General features: G+C 41.7%; 1 protein-coding gene across 6 annotated transcripts in view; it reads right to left on the bottom strand.

Annotated features, from left to right (window-relative positions):
• Window positions 1-22150, bottom strand: part of SLC41A2 (solute carrier family 41 member 2) — a 149747-nt gene that overhangs the window by 29512 nt on the left and 98085 nt on the right. For 5 of the 6 annotated variants that reach the window (XM_062202990.1, XM_062202988.1, XM_062202992.1 and 2 more), the window contains 2 exons: window positions 3339-3470; window positions 561-709 (listed from right to left, as the gene is read on the bottom strand). In XM_062202990.1, the coding sequence (XP_062058974.1) occupies window positions 561-709; window positions 3339-3470 (281 nt within the window). The remainder of the gene's footprint in view (window positions 1-560; window positions 710-3338; window positions 3471-22150) is intronic. The other variant, XM_062202993.1, reaches the window with a different exon arrangement.

Below are 22150 nucleotides of genomic sequence, written 5' to 3'. Positions count from 1 at the left end.
GCCCAGCCTCAGCTTCTCTCTCTACCTCTCATATTAAACACAAAAACAAAAAACAAAAAAATTTTATCCTGAACTTATCTGTTTTAAGAAAGTCAAAACAGGGGCCAGTAGTGTGGTACAGCAGGTTAAGCTGCTGCCTGCGGCACTGGCATCCTACATGCACACCAGTTCAAGTCCCAGCTGTTTTACTTCTAACCCAGCTCCCTGCTAATTTGCCTGGGAAAGCAGCGGAAGATGGCCCAAGTCCTTGGGTCCCTACACCCATATGGTAGACCCAGGTGAAGTTCTTGGCTCCTGGCTTCAGCCTGTCCCAGCCTTAGCCACGGTGGTCATTTGGGGAGTGAGCCAGCAAATGGAAGCTCTCTCTCTGTCTCTCCCTCTCTCTGCAACTCTGCCTTTCAAATTAATAAATAAATCTTGAAACAAAGTCAAATCAATACAAAGGCATTCAGTTGATTTTTGAAATAGTAAAATAGGTTATATGCATTTAGATTTACAAATAATTATATTTTTACAACAGTCTGATCATAAAAGACATTTCAAGAGGTTTTAACTCTTACCTGTAAAACAGCAGCAAATAAGTATACAACTATGAAGATTACAGTTAAAGAAGTATGACCACTTTTCATCAAATGAATAGTGTAGAGGAATATTAAATGTCCAGGAATCACTAAAAGCAGCAGAACTTGGGCAGACTTATTATTTACTCCTGTAATATAAAATGTAAAATTAAAACAAATCTTATTTTGGCTAGTAATAAGTCACAGTTATTGAAATTTGAGGATTATTTTCTAATTACTATATAGAATCACACAAAATTCATTTGTTAAAATTTCAACTACTTGCAATGCACTTAATTCTTTAAAATTCCCATTATTTGTTAATTATAGCTGGTTTTAAAAAACTGGCTATGAAGAATACTGGTCAAAGTTTAACATCTTTCATAAAAATAGAGGTAAGACAAAAGAGAAAATACAAAGTTTTAAAGTTCTGAAATGTTATAACTTTATCCCTTTAAAGTTTTAACATTGATATTATTAGGCTGGACATTTCTTTCTTTCTTTTTTTTTTTTAAGATTTTATTTACTTATTTGAGAGGTAGAGCTATAGACAGAGGGAAAGACAGAGAGAAAGGTCCTCCCTCTACTGGTTCACTCCCCAAATGGCCGCAACGGCCATAGCTGCGCGGATCCGAAGTGGCCACAATGGACGGAGCTGTGCCGATCTGAAGCCAGGAGCCAAGAGCTTCCTCCAGGTCTCCCACACAAGTGCAGGGGCCCAAGGACTTGGGCCATCTTTCACTGCTTTCTCAGGCCATGGCAGAGAGCTGGATCAGAGGTGTAGTAGCCGGGTCTCAAACTTGAGGCCAAATAGGATGCCAGCACTGCAGGTGGCAGCTTTACCCGCTGTGCCACAGTGCCTGCCCCAATAAATAAGTCTTTAGAATATCTTTAAAAAGAAACATCCCATGTGGGTGCTGGTTCTAGTCTCCTCTTCCGATCCAGCTCTCTGCTGTGGCCTTGGAGGGCTATGAAGGATGGCCCAAGTGCTTGGGCACCTGCACCTGCATGGGAGACCAAGAAGAAGCACCTGGCTCCTGGCTTCAGATCGGCGCAGCGCCGGCCATAGTGGCCATTTGGGGAGTGAACCAAGGGAACGAAGACCTTTCTCTGTCTTTCTCTCTCTCTCTCTCTCACTGTCTATAACTCTACCTGTCAAATAAAAAAAAAAATTTTTTTTTAAAAAAGATTTATTTATTTGAAATGCAGAGCAACAGAGATACAGAGGGTGGGAGAAAGGAAGAGAGGCAGAGGGAGAGGTAGAAGCAGAAGGGGTGTGTATGTGTGAGATGGTGGGGGGTGGAGGGAGAGGGGAAGGGTAGGGGTAGGGGGAGAGGGGGAGAGGGAGAGAGGGAGAGAGGGAGAGAGGGAGAGAGAGAGAGAGGGAGAGAGAGAGAGAGAATATCTTCCATCATTGGCTCACTCCCCAAAGGGCTGGGCCAGGCTGAAGCTAGGAGTAATAATTCCAACTTGGTGTCCCACATGGGTGGCAAAGGTCATTATCTGCTGCCTTCGCAGGTGTATCAGAAGGAAGTCGGACTGGAAGCAAAGCCAGAATTTGAAATGGCACTCTGTTATAGGATGCCAACATCACAATTGGAGGCTTAATCTACTGTACAACACTGAGGCTGAACTCCTATAATGTAAAGACAGGACTCAGTCTCTCCCTTAGCCCAAAGTGACCCTGCCTGTCCTTTATCAAAAGGAATTCACTGAATTGAGGGAATGATGCACACTACCGTACAAGGTCCTAATTACTATATTTAAGAAGTCTTTTGTTGGGGCTGGTGCTGTGGCCTAGTGGGTTAAGCTGCTGCCTGCAATACGGGCATCCCATATGGGTGCTGGCTCAAGTCCAGCTGTTCTACTTCTAATCCAGCTCCCTGCTAATGTGCCTGGAAAAGCAGCAGAAGATGGCCCAAGTGCTTGGGCCCATTCAGCCACCTGGGAGACCTGGAGGAAGCTACTGGCTTCAGCATGACCCAATCCCAGCTGCTGTGTTCTGCAATAATGCTGGACCCTTAATTTTTTATTTTTTATTTTTTTAATTTTCATTTTACTTGAAAGGTGGAGAAACAGAGACAGACAGATTTTCCATCTGCTGGTTCAATCTTGAAATGCTTCTAACAGCCGGGGCTGGACCAGATTGAAGCCAAGAGCCTGGAACTCAATCTGGGTGACACACAAGGATGGCAGAGACCCAAGTACTTGAGCCGTCACTGCTGCCCCTAGGGTACATATCAGTAGGAAGCTGGAATCAGAAGTGGAGCTGGACTCCACCTAGGCCTTTGATACGGTATGGGGGTATCTAAAGTAGTCAAATGTCAATAATCACATTTATTTTCATCGAGGGAAAAAAGAATTGTGAGGTTTCATATTGTTGTCTCAGTTTCTAGTGCCTGACTCACATCAATAATATACCGATTCCTGCAACTAAGGTTATCCTTTTTCATCCTGTTTGAGATCAAATGCCTAAATTTTGAAAGGCCAAAAAGACTGTCAGAAAAAAGAGCATACCTATCAACATAAATCACCTAGCAATGCTTTTTTTATGTGTTTTCCTGACAAATAAACAAGATATTCCATGGAGAGGAATAAAAGAAAAATTAGACAAAGCCCAACTTCAGAATTTTTGTCCACTGAAATCAGCTCTCAGAAACAGGAAAGTTGTGCAACTTGCACACACAAAAAAATTTGCATTCAACAAATGCTGCTTGCCTATAATTTGAGAGAGTAATAATTTCTGAAAAACCTATGCAAAAATCCACAAGCATATACCTGGACCAAAAAATGTTCTAAATGGGTAGTAGCAGCCTTTGGGTTCATCAGGCAGTTCTCCTGGGATGCTATGTAAATGGAGGTAGGTTGAAATCCTGCTAGCTTGAATGGCCACCAAATTGCCACCAATACCTAAAAGAAAAGAAGAAATCAAAGCAGTTATCCTCATGTTTTAAACTTGTATACATTCATTTTTATTAATTTTTATTTATTTATTTGACAGGTAGAATTAAATGATTTTTTTTAAATTTTCTTTTTTTTCTTTTTGACAGGCAGAATGGAGAGAGAGAGAGAGAGAAAGAGAAAGAGAAAGGTCTTCCTTTGCCATTGGTTCACCCTCCAATGGCCGCCACGGCTGGCGCGCTGCAGCCAGCGCACCGCGCTGATCCGATGGCAGAAGCCAGGTGCTTCTCCTGGTCTCCCATGTGGGTGCAGGGCCCAAGCACTTGGGCCATCCTCCACTGCACTCCCGGGCCACAGCAGAGAGCTGGCCTGGAAGAGGGGCAACCGGGACAGAATCCGGTGCCCCGACCGGGACTAGAACCCGGTGTGCTGGTGCCGCAAGGTGGAGGATCAGCCTATTGAGCCATGGCACCGGCCCTACATTAAATGATTTTTAATTTTAATTAAATTTAATTTTTTAATTTTGATTGCATTAAGTGATTTTGATGAATGCTCTTTTTAAAAGATTTGTTTATTTGTAAGTCAGAATTATGGGAGGGGGAGAGAGAGTGAGTGAGTGAAAGAGTGAGAGAGAGAGAGAGAGTGAGAGAAAGAGGGATTCTTTCATAGATCTTCCATCTGTTGGTTTGCTGCCCAAATGAAGCCAGAAGTTTCTTCCAGGTCCCTCACACGGATGCCCAAGCACTTTGGCCATTCTCTGCTGCTTTCCCAGGCCATTAGCAGGGAGCTGGATCAGAAATAGAGCAGCTGGGAACCAGTGCCCATAAGGGATGCTGGCACTGTGGATGGTGGCTTAACCCCATGCACCACAGCACCAGCCTGGCTGATCTGCTTTAATATCAGACATTCATATTTGAAAAAATAATCTTTCATAACAATGATTTTATATCTTTGGAATGCCTAACTTGTCATGGGAACCAACCAAATGAGGGTGGTGTCACAGGTGGTGTAAGAATTTACAGAACAGTCAGAGTGAGCAGAGTTAGATTTGTTGAACTTGCTGCAAGAGAGTCGAAGGCAGGCTGGACAACCAGAGGCAGACTGCTGCAACACAGACTATAATCTGAGGGGTTTACTTGTAAGGGCAGTCTCTTCTTAGGGTGAATTTTCTTGTGGTCCAAAGTGTTTTCCTGGGGAGGTCATTTACCTTTCTGAGTGGTGCTGGGAAGTTTGCCCTGCCCTTAGCTAGGGACTTTCCCAGTCCATCAAGTCCAGGACGACCCTCCACACACCTCAACTTTAAATAAGTCAGTATTTCACAAGAACTTTGTTTGAATTTATACAAGTTTGGGGCCAGCGCCGTGGCTCACTTGGCTAATCCTCCACCTGGGGCGCCGGCATCCCATATGGACCCTGGGTTCTAGTCCCGGCTGCTCCTCTTCCAATCCAGCTCTCTGCTGTGGCCCGGGAGGGCAGTAGAGAATGACCCAAGTGCTTGGGCGCCTGCACCCGCGTGGGAGACCAGGAAGAAGCACGTGGCTCCTGGCTTCGGATCGGCGCTGCTCCGGCCATAGTGGCCATTTGGGGAGTGAACCAACAGAAGGAAGACCTTTCTCTCTGTCTCTCTCTGTCTATAACTATACCTGTCAAATTTTTTAAAAAAAGTGTTTAAAAAAATCATTTATCACAACTAAGATCTAAAACTAAGTAACAAAATGTTTCACATTTATCATCTTAATGAGAGAGAAAATAAGCTAGATTTATTTAAATAGGCAAGACCTAATGCTTTTCTTCTCAGCTTATTAAAAACACGGCATAAGGCACTGAAAAAAATTACTCAAGAATATCACCTTTATAACCTGAATTATCTTTCCATATACTGAGGTGGAGGAGTTGATGCCAAGACAGGAAATGAATTCCAAAGGGTAATAAGCCCCTCCAAGGTGAAACAGAACACTTGAAAAGTGTTTCTCCTTTCACAGAGTATGGAAGGAACAAATAGTAGGCATAAGATCAAGCAGGGCAAAATCAACTGAAAACTTCAATGCTGAGTGTGAATGCTGAGTGTGAGCCAGCATAAACATTTAGAAATAGATAGGTGTCCCAGACACAGGTGGCGTTCACAGTTACCTGCCTACTAGCCTCCACTAGGTGCTTAGCAGATAGACTGAAGTAGGGCAGGAGCCTTGAGAGAGCCAACCACAGGGGCACTGGTAAGTAACTTCATCCATTTTCAAATACGGGCATATATTATATAACCCCTCCCTACAAGAAACAAAAGCTGCTTGGGGAGGTAGAGGAAACATTCGAGCAAGTTGGCCCCAGCCAAGATCTACTGACACTGGGTTAAGGTAGTTAGGTAGATATTAGCCTATGTGTGTGAGAGGGACCAAAGAAACTGAGAATTTTTAAAGAAAATAAATTTCTGTGCAATGGAACGAGGAAACAAGCCTGGAATACAGAGCTGAAATTACACCTAAAGTAACTGCTCTTGTATAGGAACCCTGTTAGAGGGGTTTCAGCCCTCTCCCTTGGGGCATCTCAGGAGAATCCCCCTGCCCTGCACCAAGGAGGCTGTTAGGTCCAATAAACATGGGGCTGATAAGGTCCTGGGAGGATTTTCAGGGATTCCACATATAGAAATCCCCCACCCACAATTTCCCGAAGAGGGAGGAGGGGTGAAGAAATGGGGGATCCACATTCATGCCCATAAATACTCATCTGAATGCAGACTGGGCTCTCATTCTCTGAGATGCCCACCTGATCCATCAGGTGTACTTCTCTTCATTAAACTTGGCTAGCATGTTTACCACTACTCTGTCTCACATTGGATTCTTTTTCTGCACAAAGACAAGAACCTGTGAACAGCCATCTCTGTCAACCAGAGGCAGAAGAGAAGCAAGAGCTGCCTGCTCCTGGAGGAGTGGAATGAAAACCTTCCTGCTTGGAGCCCGCACTGTGGTGTAGTGGGTAAAGCTGCTGCCTGCAGTGCCAGTATCCCATATGGGTGTCGGTTCTTGTCCAGGCTGCTCTACTTGCGATCCAGCTATTTTCTATGGCCTGGGAAAGCAGTAGAAGATGGCCCAAGTCCTTGGACCTCTGCACCAGTGTGGGAAACCAAACTCCTGGCTTCAGATCAGCTCAGCACCGATCGTTGCAGCCATCTGGGGAATGAACCAGTGGATGCGAGACCTCTCTCTCTTTCATTCTCTCTCTCTCTGCCTCTGCGTAACTCTGCCTTTCAAATAATAAATAAATATTTTTTAAAAATTTCCTGCTTAACATCAATCTGATTAGTTTGGGTGCCAATACGTAGAGGGATAGAAACATTGAGAAAGCCCTATCCCTGAGGAACAAGTGCAAAAGGACCATATAAGACTAAGAATGGAGCAAGAGAATCCCAAACGTCAACCTGTGCCTTGCACTGAATAAGAAGCATCAGTAACTAACTTACTGGAAGAAGAGTAGAACACAGATAATTAAGCTTTCCACGCTGCAGGAATATAGCACTCAAGATTTCACACTAGCACAGGGTAGAAGCCCATCAGTAAGAAATTTGAAGTCAGTGGTATACTGAAGGCAACCACGAAAACAAACTAGCTCAGCTACTGACTAGACAGAATCAATTCTCCACACTAATGACCTAGTAGAAGAAAAGGACTATCCATTTCTATATGTAAATAAGATTTATCTTAATCTCTAATGTTTTTTTATAAATACAATGTCCAGCATTTGATAAAAACTTTCAAGACAGTAAAAGGCAATAAAGGAAACAGACTACCAGAGGAATTAAGAACTCAATGGCACCAGACCCACAGATGATCCAACACTGAAACTATTTGACAAGGACTTCAAAATTACTATGATTAATGTGTAAGAACTATCTAATAGAAAAAAGGGTACAGCATATATTAAAAGATAGAAACATAAATAAGTTAAAAGTGAAAATATGGAAAAATATATAATTGCTAATAAAAAGAAAGAATGGCTATATCAGGATCAGGAGAAACAAAACATTAAAACTATCTACAGGGGGCTGGTGCTGTGGCACAGTGGGTTAATGTCCTGGCCTGAAGCGCTGGTATCCCACATGGGCGCCGGTTCAAGACCTGGCTGCTTCACTTCCAATCCAGCTCTCTGCTATGGCCTGGGATGGTAGTGGAGAATGGCCCAAGCCCTTGGGTCCCTGCACCTACGTGGGAGACCCGGAAGAAACTCCTGGCTCTGGATCGGCGCAGCTCCGGCCGTTGTGGCCAATTGGGGAGTGAACCATCGGATGGAAGACCTCTCTCTCTCTCTCTCTGCCTCTCCTCTCGCTGCATAACTCTGACTTTCAAATAAATAAATAAATCTTTAAAAAAAAAATCCACAAGGATAGAGATGAACACTGAATAATGCTTAAGATCAGTTTATGAGAGATTTAAAACTTAGTGTAGATGTACCTAAAAATGGATCTTCAAGCTACATAAAGCAAAACTTGAACAAGGAAAAATAGAAAAGCCTGTGTTTACAACTTACAGACTTTACCACTGTCATTAATTGATACTTTAAATATCAATTACACAGACATTAGTAATATTAATTTAAGTGACATCTACAGAACACATCATCACAAAATAGCAGAATATACTTCAGAAGTGTACACATGGAATACCCATAAAAACAGACCATTTATGGACTATAAACAAGTCTCAATAAATTTGAAATGATTGAAACTTGCAAAACATGTTTTCTGGCCACAATAGAAATGTGTGGGTATCTGGGAATTTCCCCAAATATATAGAACATAGACAATATATTTCTAAATAATTCAGAAGTCAAAGGCAAAATCATAAGGAAATTTGGGAAATATTTTCAACTTAAAGAAAATGCGAACAAAAAATACTGAAATATGTAGCAGGCACATAAATCAGCACTTACAAATTCACAGCATTAAATATTCATATTAAAGAGAAGAAAAATGGCTGGCATTGTGATGCCATAGGCTAAGCCACACTTGTGACTGCCAGTATCCCCTAGAGGAGCGCTGGTTCAAGTCCTGGTTGCTATGCTTCCCATCCAGCTCCCTGCTAATGCACCTAGGAAAGCAATGGGAGACAGCCCAGTTACTTGGGCCCCTGCCACCCACATGAGAGACACTGATGGGTCCCTTGTAGCTATTTGGGGGAGTGAACCAGTGGATGAAAAGTCTCTTTTTCTGTCTTCTACCCTCCTGTTACTCTGTCTTTAAAATAAGCAAATCTTCAATAAAAAAGAAAAAGAAGAAAAGTCTCATATTAATGATCTAAAGTTTGCATCTTAGGTACCTAGAAAAAAATTAAATGAAAAAAAGCAAAAAAAGGAGTAATAAGCACAAAAGTACAAGTCAGTGAAATAGAAAACAAAAAACAGAAAATAAGCCAAAAACTAGTTCACTGAACAAATCAACAAGAAAGCAAGAAGACTGTAATTCCAATGTCAGGAATGAAAGAGAAATCATTACAGAATACCCAGACTTTAAAAGGATAATGTAGTGGTCAGTGTTGTGGTATAGTGGGTAAAGCTGCTGCCTTGGACACCAGCATCCCATATGGGTACCAGTTCGTGTCCTGGCTGCTCCACTTCTTCTGCTCCAAGTCCCTGATAAAGACCAGCAAAAGCAGCAGAAGATGGCCCAAGCCACCCACATGGGAGATTCAGTTGAACCTTCTGGCTCTTGGCTTTGGCCTGGCTCAGCCCGGCTGTTGTGGCTGGCCATCAAGGAGTGAATCAACAATACAAAATTCTTTCTCTCTCTGTCTCTGTCTCTCTTTCCTCTCCTCTCCTCCTTCCCTCCCTCTCTGTCTCTCTGACTTCCAAATAAATTTTTTTTTTAAATGATAATGTAGAAATATCATGGGGGCTGGCACTATGGCGTAGCAGGTAAAGCCACCACCTGCAGTGCTGGCATCCCATATGGGTGCTGGTGCAAGTCCACTTCTGACACAGCTCTCTGCTATGGCCTGGGAATGCAATGGAAGATTGCCCAAATCCTTGGGCCCCCACATCCGCGTGGGAAACCCGGAAAAGCTCCTGGCTCCCGGCTTCGAATTGCCCCAGCTCTGGCCGTTGCAGCCATCTGGCCGTGAACCAGTGGATGAAAGACCTCTCTCTCCCTCTCTCTCTGCCTTTCCCTTTCAAATAAATAAATAAATCTTTTTCAGAAAAAGAAATATCATAAACAACTTTAAGAAATACTAATCAAACCATTAGCTAGTGAAATCCAGCAACCTATAAAATGTGTAATACATTACAACAAAATTGGAGGGCCGGCGCCGTGGCTCAATAGGCTAATCCTCTGCCTCACGGCGCCAGCACACGGGGTTCTAGTCCTGGTAGGGGTGCCGGATTCTGTCCCAGTTGCCCCTCTTCCAGGCCAGCTCTCTGCTGTGGCCCGGGAGTGCAGTGGAGGATGGCCCAAGTGCTTGGGCCCTGCACCCCATGGGAGACCAGGAGAAGCACCTGGCTCCTGCCTTTGGATCAGCGCGGTGCGCCGGCCGTGGTGGCCATTGAAGGGTGAACCAACGGCAAAGGAAGACCTTTCTCTCTGTCTCTCTCTTTCACTGTCCACTCTGCCTGTCAAAAAAAAAAAATTGGATTTATTTTAGGAATACAAGGCTGATTTAATATTTGGAAATAAGTATATGCAATTCAGCACATTAACACATAAATGGAAAAAACATGATTATATGAATAAGTGTACAAAGATTGATAAAATTCAACATCTATGATTATAAATTCTTAGCAAACTAGGAATCACAGGGGATTTCTTTAATTTGAAAATCACAGCCCCCTCCCACACACAAAACCTAAGATACAACAAAGGAGGCACTGCAGATCAATAAATAGTATTACAAGCTATTAAATTATTATCTATCTGAAAGGCAGAGAGAAACAGGACAGAGACTGTCCATCCACTGGTTCACTCCCCAAATGCCCACAAGAGCCTGGGCTGGGCTAGGCCAAAGTCAGGGGTCTCAAAATCAGTCTGGTTCTCCCATATAGGTGGTAGGTGCTCAACTTCTCGAGCCATCCCTGCTACCTGCCAGGGTGAGCATTTGCAGAAGCTGGATCGGAAGCAGACTCAAAACTTGGGATGCAGGTGTCCCAGGTGGTGTTTTAACTGCTGTACCAAATGCCCACCATTAGACTTTTTAATATGTAGTTTTAAGATAGTTATTAATATATGACACAATTATGAAATTTGATCCTTACTCTTGTACCACGTACAAAAATCAATTCCAGATGAATTAAAGATGCAATGATAAAGGCAGAATTATTAAGCTTTAGACAGCAGATAACAGAAAAGGGATGGTGTGGTGACTTCATCTTCAATTCAACAGATTAAGGGTACCTAGGTAAGTGGTAAAGCATTGTTTCTGGGTGTCTCTGTTAGATTGTTCCTGCAGATGAGTGTGTTGGGAAGGGGTCTGGACAGAATAAAAATGCAGAGGAAAGGTGAATTCTCTCTGGGAGCTAGGAGAGCCTACTCCTCTGCCCTTGGATATCAGAACTCCAGGTTTTCCTATCTTTGAACTCTGGGACTTGTCCCAGAGACCCTCCTGAGTTCTAACGTCTTCAGCCTTAGATGAGGATCACACATAGGGTTCCCTGGTTATGAAGAATTCAAAAAAGCCATATGACTTCCGCCCTGATTCTGCAGGTTTCAGGTGGCCAATTATGGGACTTATTAGTCTCCATAATAATGAGCCAATTTCGCTAATAATCTATCTATCTATCTATCTATCTCCTTCCCTCCATCCTATCAGTTGGTCTCTCTGGAGAACCCTAACTGATATAGGGAAGGGAAGGAATTTTTTTTTTTTTTAATGAAACAGAAAAACTGCAAACTATAAGGAAAATGTTGATAAATTTGACTATAGTAAGATTTAAAACTTTCATTCATAATTTGGATTAAAGGGATTGGTGCTGCAGTGTAGCAAGTAAAGCCGCCGCCTGCAGTGCCAGCATCCCATGTAGGCGTGCCTATTCGAGTCCTGGCTGCTCTACTTCCAATCCAGCTCTCTGCTATGACCTGGGAAAGCAGCAGAAGATGGCCCAAGTTCTTAGGCCCCTGTACCTGCATGGGAGACCTGGAAGAAGCTCCTGGCTTCAGATTGGCGCAACTCTGAATTGTGCGGCCAATTGGAGAGTAAACCAGCATATGGAAGACCTCTTTCTCTGTCTTCTCCTCTCTCTAACTCTTTCAAATAACTACATAAATCTTTAAAAAATAAAAACCAAAAAACGTAATTTGTATTAAAAACAAATGGGAGAGTTAGGTGTGGTTTATAAACTGTGACAAATACTGATAATAAAAAGAAAAAAATATTTGAAATTATAGATGAGGGTTCTTCAAAAAGTTCATGGAAAATGCTTATTATTATTATTATTATTTGACAGGCAGAGTTAGACACAGAGAGAGAGAGAGAAACAGAGGGAAAGGTCTTCCTTCCGTTGGTTCACCCCCAAATGGCCGCTACGGCCGGCGCGCTGTGCTGATCGGAAGCCAACAGCCAGGTGCTTCCTCCTGGTCTCACATGCAGGTGCAGGGCCCAAGCACTTGGGCCATCCTCCACTGCCTTCCCAGGCCACAGCAGAGAGCTGGACTGGAGGAGGAGCAACCGGGACAGAACTGGTACCCCAATTGGGACTAGAACCCGGTGTGCCGGCGCCGCAGGCGGAGGATTAGCCTAGTGAGCCGTGGTGCTGGCCAATGCATATTATTTTTAAAATGCATGGATTTCAAAAATTTTTGCACCAAAATAAGCTTATCTTTTAATTCCATTTTCCACAATGTTTTTGATAACTGTCAAAGGACAACCATCCAGGATATATAAGGAATTCCTACAAACAGGAAACAGGACAAAAGACTCAGACAGTTCACAAAAGAGGTGAATCCAAATTGTCAGAAAACATAGGGAGAGGTTCTCAACTTCACTGGTATCAGAAATGAGAATGAAAGCACAGTAAGTATCATTTCATATCGATCAGGATTGACAAACATGTTTAGAATGAAAACCTCAACTGGCAGTAATAAGGGTGAGCAATGAGAATTCGATCACAAAGCTAGCAAGAGTATAAACTGTTATAATCCTTTTGGAAAACTGGCACTGTGTAATGAAATTGCTGATGTGCATAAGCTATAATCTAGCAATTCCACTCTCAGATAAACATTCAGAGAAATGCCTATTTGTATGCACCAGTTGGATGAATGAGTTTTCAAAGAGGCATGTAATCAAAAGATCTGGAAATCTTGAACTTATGCAGGATTCCATTTGAATTACTGTGACTATTCTGGCAGAAAGGGACATTTTTGTACTAAAGGAAAGAGAAATTCCAACAGGCTGTCTGAACCAGGTGCTCAAACTCAAAACCTTGAATGGCATCAGACAGAATCAGAAGGCAGCAAACCTCTGCCCACAACCATCCCCCAACTGTTGATCCAAGTCACCTGGAAGCTTACAGATTTTCCTTCCACCACAACAGAGATTACCTTGGCTTTATCTAGTTGTTGCTAGATGGTGACTTTTTTTATTTAACAACTTAGGATCTGATTTTTATAAACCAGCAATAAATAACTTAATATGGAGAAACCCAGCCCTGCTGGCCACATCTGTAAGTTAATCTTAAGTATAGTAAGTATCACACTCAGAAACATAGGTTAAGAGATTCTGTCAGTCTACATTATTTATATATTACCTGATACCTAATAAAGTTTTGGCATTTACTTCATCCTGATAATGCTAATTTGTTATAGGAATAAAAATTTAATATTTTTTAATCACAGAAAAAATTTTAAGTAGAGAAACACGGAAACATGAGTTCTTGCCCTCCCTCACACACTTTTAGGAAGATTTATCTATTTTTGTGCCAATGCACCAAAAGCAAAACAAATATATTTTTAAAACTAAAATTATAATGACTTGATCTTAAATTAAAGGTAGCTTCACAATTTTCTCGTCACATATCATTTACTAAGTAAAAAATTCATTAACCGCAAATGCTGAATTTAAAGTCAGTTCATCATAAAACCACATCGCATGGAGTTCTGAAAAATTTTATAAAAGAAAATAAATGTCTTTAAAAATGTGCTTAAAAGTTATATTGATGAGGTGGAATAATTAAGGCACATGAAGGCTGAGCTCTGTTCTTAGCAGAATTCTGACTAGCTCATACCACATGGACTTGGAAAACTGTCAGCCACTTAGGAAGCCTGCAGCTCTCACTTCCTAATCTGAAAATGAGGACCATTTCACATCTACCTCATAAGGATGTTGGGGGAATTAAATAAAATACTGCCTACATGAAGGACACTTAGCACAGCTTCTGGACACAGTAAAGGCTCAACAAATGTCAACTATTATTACTATTAATAACAAGCCATTTATGCAAATGGTTCTGACTTGGTATTTTTTCTTAACTATAGGTCACAGAATGTCCAGGAACTGTATTGCTCTTCAATTCACATATTCTCTTCTTTAAAAAAAGAAAAGATAATAAATCACTAGGTACCCATATTTTAAATAATTATTTAAACTGTCTTTTTGTGTGTGTGTTGGCAATAATTTGAAATAGCTTAAATATATATTGCATGAATCACAAAAAAGAACTATGTAAAATTGAATGCTTTTGTATGTAAAAAGGCACCCCCAACAGAGTTAAAAGGCAACCCTTTTGATGGAAAACATCTGCAAATTATATTTTTTTTTACTTTTATTTAATGAATATAAATTTCCAAACTACAGCTTATGGATTACAATGGCTTTCTCCCCCCCCCCCCCCAATAACTTCCCTCCCACCCGCAACCCTCCCCTTTCCCGCTCCCTCTCCCCTTCCATTCACATCAAGATTCATTTTCAATTCTCTTTATATACAGAAGATCAGTTTAGCATATATTAAGTAAAGATTTCAACATAAACTGTCTTCTATTAAGGAGACCTAACAGTCCAGTTCACTGCATTGATTTTCGACGTGGAGAGCCAGGACTTCAGCAGCAGTCAACTTGTGAAGAGCCCTGGCAGCTCTGCAGCCAAGAGTTAGGTCACGGGAAACAGAACTGTTGAAGGACTCCCAGGTCAGAGCCGCAGGTCTTACTGGCTCTAAGCTGAAAAGCCCTTCACTCAGTCCAGCTTCCAAAGTAACCACTGCTATTGAGGGGATGGCCAAGTAGGGTCAGCAACGTTGCAGGCAGAACTGTAAATTAACTAAAAATGTTTTCCTTTTGGAGATGCCACCCACCTTCTTTGCAGGCCAGCTCTCCTCCCAGGCCAGCTAGGTAATGGAAATCTACAGGGTGCCTTCCCTAAGAAGGTTCACACCCCCCTCATCATTGATGTCTCTTCCGGTGACCCATGTGAAGAGACAGGTCTGGCCTGACAAGTTTTTTTTTTTTTTTCTTCAAAATTGTGTTTAACACCACCAGTGCCATGGGGCCCTTCGAGTTTTTTCCTCTCTTGGAAGCCCTCCTCCATGCCACTCCAGTTGGAGGCCTCTGACTCTAATAAATCTTGCTTTTAAATCTGCTTGTCTGCTTGAAAATTCTTCTTCCATAGGAGACAAAGAACCGAGATAATACTATCATCTCCACTGCTGTTTCACCTGTAACAGTGCCGGCGTCTGTTATGGGCTGCAGTTGGAGACCTGGCTGCTCCACTTCCAATCCAGCTCCCTGCTAGTGCACCTGGGAAAGCAGCAGAGGATGGCCCAAGTGGGCCCTGGCACCCACTCAGGAGACCCAGAAGAAGCTCCTGGCTCCTGGCTTTGGCCTGGCCCAGCCCTGGCTGTTGCAGCTATTTGGGGAGTAAATCAGAAGATAGAAGATCTCTGTCTCTCCATCTCTAAGTAACTCTGCCTTTCAAAACAAATAAAAATAAATCTTTAAGAAAAACTTCATAAAACAAATTTGTTGGCAGAATTTTATAGTTACTTTTATCATTTGTGTTACAATGTAACAGATTAACATATATGATAACACAAATAAATTCTTAGAAATAATCAACTGATCACCTTCCTCTTTCCTATATACCCCCATTTGCCTCACACTGTCATCTAGGAAACAGACAACTGATGTTACAATTGCACCAAATTAAAAATAAAATGAACTGAGACTTTAAAAAGACACCAGAGAAGGTGAATACAATTTTAAAGTAAACAGCATAATTAGTGAAGGTACTAATTAAAGTTGGAACCTCTCATGGTCTCATCATCATCTGTAGTTATGTTTTTAAACTATAGCAGAATTCTTACCTTGGAAAAGTTTTCTTTAATGTCAAAAAAGCCTTTCTGGCTGTCATGATGTGTCTACCAAAAGCTGGTCTATTAGCATTTCTTTTAAATTATTTAAATTCTTCAGAAACTAATTGTATCATTAAAGCAAGTGAAGAACATCTAAAGATAGTCTCACATAACTTAAGAACATGAGTAAAAAAAGAGCTTGTGAATACACTAAATAATGAGTGAGACTCCTCAGTATCCACAAGACCTAATTTTAGGTGTCTCAAGTTAGAATAACTCAGTCAATAATACAAAGTTTGATAATAACAGGAAATTAACAGTAGCTTCATCTGGAGGGTGATTTAAAATTTAAATAAGTGTTTTGTTAAATTTAGAAATACATGTTTCCAGTAAATATTTAGCAGTCAAATCATAGAATACCTTTCAAATTCTATCTTGTACATCCCCAAGGGAGCCCAAAATAAAAGCTCATTTTCTTAAAAAAGTGAATCCTTATACTCAATAGCAAAACAGATCTGGGTGTTCCATAAATACTACATACCTATTTCAGCCCCTTCATAAACCTCTTCATTTCCACCCATTCTCCTGTCAGAACTCATATGCAGTATTACTCTTTTAGTCTCAAGAAGCACAAAAGGACGGGGCAGACCTGTCTTCTATTTCTCCATATTTTTCAGAGAAATCTGGAAGCTCTCCTAGTGAAGACCCTTTCTTCTAAAGAAGGGCAGGCACATTCACCTCCCAAATCCCCGACCCATCACCTTCACCACTCCGTCTAAATACAGTGGTAGCTAAATTGGCGAATGACTGACAGTCTCCAAATTTTCTACTTCTCTTACCCTGGGATCATACATTCTTAATGGAGGCAAAAAATTGGTTTTTACAGAGGAAAATCATACTTGTTTTATATATAAAACACAGATTTATATACATAAGCAGTATATCTGTGGTATCGCAATTTCATGGGTGGGCAAGGTAGAGGAAAAAAATGGCTCCTTCAGTGGATGATAATAGAAAGGAAAAAGTTGAGAGACACTGACCTAGACCAGAACTTTCCAGCTAGTCAGGCTCAGATGAGTTAGATCTAAGCACTTGGCATGGCTGCAGCACCAGGCTAGTGGCTTTGGTGACAAGTAGCTGCCTTCTTCTCTCTAGCGTGTCATCCAAACATTATCATTTTTGTGTGTATCATAACATGAAGGAGATTGGGAAACACTGCCCTAGAGATATGCATGTCTACTATCTTGGGACAATTGAGGCTGTCAGTTGTATGGCCATTCATTTTGATTCTATTCCCCACCCCATATCCCTGTATTTACACCTGTCTCCCTTCAGGATTCCTTATTACACTGAAATGTCAGGGACCACCAGGGCGCCATCTTCATCTCTCTCTTGAGGAAAAAGACAAGAACATCATGCCTGCATTTCTTGGAAGGCCAAGGAGGCAGGGGACAGTCCCCTCGTGTCTCAGGTCCTGGGAAGGCTCACACCACAGAGGCACTGGACATTATGTTTCAACAAAGGGACAAGGGTCTGCTCCTGTTTCTCCTCATGAGCGATAGCCTGATGCATACCACCACACAGGGGAAACTGTGCTGATGTGAACAGATACACACTTGCTGATCCACCAAAACTGAATGTTATCTGGAGGGACTAAAAGCTGCCAGGAGAGGCAAAGAAACATCCCTTCTCCACTCGGAGACAGGCTACCTCCGGCCCCCGGCTCTTCCACAGTCTCTTGTCTTTGTCTTTATTCACTGCGCGCGGTCCCCTCTTCACCTGGAGAGCTGCTGTGTGTGTCACGGCAGTGAAGTAAGGGGCATCCTCTCTTCCCCAGGGCACTCTGCTCCATCATTACTGTCTCTGAACCCTCAGTCCTTCCTGCCCCCTGCCAATACACATGCCCATCTCTCTCTTCTCTTGGAGAAGGTTCCTCATTTGGACCTCTGGGTCCTCTGGACTTCTAATTTTCTTTTTTCTATTGTCAATCACTTAATAAATGTAAAGGTGCTCCTTAACGATTTTAATTGTCTTTTACTAAGTATTTAATAGATAGAAAAATATGAGGGTACTTCCAAAAGTTGGTGGAAAAGCAAAATTAAAAGATATGCTTATTTTCGGGGCCAGCACCATGGCACAGTGGGTTAATGCCCTGGCCTGAAGCGTCAGCATCCCATATGGACGCCGGTTCAGGACCCAGCTGCTCCACTTCCAATCCAGCTCTCTGCTATGGCCTGGGAAAGAAGTAGAAGATGGCCCAAGTCCTTGGGCCCCTGTGCCACATGGGAGACCGGGAAGAAGCTCCTGGCTTCGGACTGGCGCAGCTCCAGCCATTGTGGCCAATTGGGGAGTGAACCAGCAAATGGAAGACTTCTCTCTCTCTCTCTCTGCCTCTCCTCTCTCTCTGTGTAACTCTTTCAAATAAATAAATAAATCTTAAAAAAAAGATATGCTTATTTTGATGCAAAAATTTTTGAAATTCGTGTATATAAAGTGTTTTCAAAAAGTTCATAGGAAAATACATATTATGAACTCAAGCATTTCTTTTCATTTTTAACTTTTCATTTTAAATTATTTGAAAGGCATAGTGACAAACAGAGAGCGAGAGACAGAAAGTGACATCTCCCATCTGCTAGTTCACTCCCCAAATGGCTCCAACAGTCAGGACTGAACCAGGCTGAAGCCAGGAACTAGAAATTCCATTTGGGTCTCCCACATGGGTGGCAGGGACTCAAGCGCCTGAGCCATCTTCTGCTGCTTCCTAGGCACATTAGCAGAGAGCTGGCCTGGAAGCAGAGCAGCAAGGACTTGAACCAATGCTCCAATATGGGATGTGGGCATCCTGAGCAGCAACTTAACCCAATGTACCACAACACCTGCCTCCCACAGTTTTTTGTTTTTTTTTTTTTTTACTACATATTTTCCACAAACATCTTGAAGCCTTGTATGCATAGATTCCATTTTTTTTTGCACAAAAATAAACTCATGTATCCACTATTCTATTTAAGAAAAGGAATACAATATCACCTTGACATTTGAAATACCCTACGTGCCCCTACTCAACCCCGTATCATTCCTTCCCCTTCTTAATTGTGTTCTTCCGTTCCCTTACTTTTCTCTGGGTTATTATCACATATATTTGCATTCCAAAATAATATTTCATTTTATATACTTTTGAACTTTATTGAAATGGAATAATTTACCATACATTAAATTTCTAAGATTCATCCTTGCTCCTATGTAATTCATTCATTTTAATATTAATAATATTCTAAGATTATATCTTCATTTATTTAGCCTGCTGCTCAAGTAAATTAATAATAAAATGATTTCCTAATCACTGAATAAATGGTCTCTCTTGAATTATCCTTCCTATGCTTACAAAATATTTATTCCTTGGATCTCTAGCCCTCTCTTATTTTTTATAAACATTTTTATGTTAATGGACACACAGCAATTGTACTTTAAAATTATAATTATTTACTTTTATTTATCTGAAAGGCAGAGAGAAAGAGATCTATCCTTCATTCACTGGCTTACTCCCCATGTGCCCTCAACAGCTGGGGCTGGGCTGGGCCAGACTGAAACCAGGAGCCTGGAATTCATTCCAGCTCTCCTACATGGATGTCAGGGATACAAGTACTTGAGCCATTACTGATGCCTCACAAGGTATGCATTAGCAAGAAGCAGGAATCAGAGGTGGAGCCTGGATCTGAAGCCAGGTATTCTTTTTTTTTTTTCTTTTTGACAGGCAGAGTGGACAGTGAGAGAGAGACAGAGAGAAAGGTCTTCCTTTTGCCGTTGGTTCACCCTCCAATGGCCGCCGCAGTAGGCGCGCTGCGGCCGGCACACCGCGCTGATCCGATGGCAGGAGCCAGGTGCTTCTCCTGGTCTCCCATGGGGTGCAGGGCCCAAGCACTTGGGCCATCCTCCACTGCACTCCAGGGCCACAGCAGAGAGCTGGCCTGGAAGAGGGGCAACCGGGACAGGATCGGTGCCCCGACCGGGACTAGAACCCAGAGTGCCGGTGCCACTAGGTGGAGGATTAGCCTAGTGAGCCGCGGTGCCGGCCTGAAGCCAGGTATTCTGACAGGCAATGTGGGTGTTCCATGTGGCATCTCATGCCAAACACCTGTCCCTAACTTTCTCCTTTAACATCTGAAGAGCTCCCACATCAATATTTGCTCCTATCAAAAGGGCCATGAGGACACATCAAAGAGGAGAAAATGCTGAGTAACTAATATTAATTTCTCTATCTACACAAAGGAAAAATCATTAAGAAAAGTAATAAATGTTGGCATCATAGCCAATTTTTTATACAAACAGGACAAAACAATTTTCTATTTTTGCTTACTTAAATGAATCTCACCCACTAGATCTCAGTACCCACTAAAGTATATGAACATTTTTGTTTACGGTCTAAGTAATGTTATTTAGCAAGATAATTTCCTCAGACTCCGTGACATATAGTTTGCAGTTAAACTAAGTATGTGCCTTAACTCATGCATTTATTCATCCAACAATTATGAAATCTTAAAATGTGGTAGGCACTATTCAGAGTCAAAAGAAAAGGAAATTATCATAAAAACTCAATACATATTATAATAAAATTGCTAAAAGTATTCTGCCTAAGTATCTACTTTCCAGAAGAGGTGACATTTTAATTGGGTCTGGATAAATGAGCAGAACTTTGTAAGTAAGAGAAAGGAAATAAGCAGAGAGAACAGTAGGTGCAAATGCATGGGATAGAGAATAGCACGATGCATTTGAGAAAGCATGAAAAATTCAACAAGATGAGAACGTCGAAATTAGTGGACTGATGGGGAAATGAGATTAGAAGAGGGAGAGTTTAGAGCAGATTGGGCTCAGTATGTGATGCTAAATAATTTGCACTTTATCCATCAGTAAACAAAAAGCTAACTGTGATCTTTAAGCAAGCAAAGGACAGGATCAGCTTCGTTCAGAAAATAACTGATGCAATGTGGAGGACAAAGAGGTAAAGGTTTAGTAAAAAATGGGGTAGGGAGGCAATTTATGGAAATCTACCCAGAGTGGATAATGAACAAAAACAGGAATGATAGAGAAAAATGTTGAGACTAATTCATAAGTTATTTTAAGAGATGGTTAAAGTAGAGACTATAATGGAGAGGGAGTATGTGGCTTTGGGATGTCTTGTTTAGGATTCTGGGTAGATAATACCACTGTTTATTTAATGCTATAACTAGTACTCCAACAGTATTTTTTCACTTTGTGTTGCTATGTGGGGGCAAACTGTTGAAATCTTTACTTAATATATACTAAACTGATCTTCTGTATATAAAGAGAATTGAAAATGAATCTTGATGTGATTGGAAGGAGAGAGGGAGCGGGAAAGGGGAGGGTTGCAGGTGGGAGGGAAGTTATTGGGGGGGAAGCCATTGTAATCCATAAGCTGTACTTTGGAAATTTATATTCATTAAATAAAAGTTAAAAAAAATACTTAAAAAAAAAAGACTTATTTATTTGAAAGAGAGAGAGAGTGAGAGTGAGAGAGAGAGAGAATGTTTCATCTGTTGGTTCATAGCTCAAATGGCTGCAACAGCCAGGGAGGGGGCACGCTAAAGTCAGGAGCCAGTACCAGGAACTCTATCCAGGTCTCCCACATGGGTGCAGGGGCCCAAGCACTTGGGCCAGCTTCTGCTGTTTTCTCAGGCACATTAGCAGGGACCTGGATCAGAAGTGGAGCAGCTGGGACTTGAACCAGGGTTCATATGGGATGCTGTCATTGCAGGGGGCGGCTTAACTCAGTATGCCACAACACTAAGCCCAAGAATTTTCACTTCTAACAAGATCCCAGATGGTATTTCTGGTCTGAAAACCACACTTTGAAAACCTTTGGAGTAGATATCATTGCTCAAAAAGAAGGGGAAAACTGATATTAGAAGATAATCAAGAACAGTGTCATGAACAATACAGACACTTAAGAGGCAGGCAAAAATAGTAATCAATGAATGAAAATGAAAAAGAATTTTCAGAGAATGGATGAAAACTGGAAGAGCTGTACAAAGTGCATACTACATAGTATCAAACAGCTGAAAGGAGTGAAAATTGACAACAAGAAATTGTGCAAAGTAACAAGGAAGTCACTGGAGAATTTACTAAAAGCATTTGTGTTGAGTGAAAGGGAAGGAAGATATTGTAATGAATTGAAGAAGTACAGACTACACTTCAGAAGACTGGGTTGTAAAGAGCAGAAGAGAAATACAAGGCAAACCACCACAGGAAACGTGCTTTTGGACAGAAGACTTGAGCACATGTGTAGGTAAAAGAGAAAAGATGAATGAGAAGAAGACACACCAGACACAGGGAAAGTTAAAATGACTTCATGGAGTAAGAATCCTATTATAAGGAATTGCAGTGGAATAGTAGCTCAGGCACAGGGAATACTCAACACT

This window comes from Lepus europaeus, chromosome 10, assembly GCF_033115175.1.
Source record: "Lepus europaeus isolate LE1 chromosome 10, mLepTim1.pri, whole genome shotgun sequence".
NCBI lineage: Eukaryota > Metazoa > Chordata > Mammalia > Lagomorpha > Leporidae > Lepus > Lepus europaeus.
The sequence above is the reverse complement of the archived record's forward strand: the minus strand, read 5'-3'. Positions and strand labels throughout refer to the sequence as shown.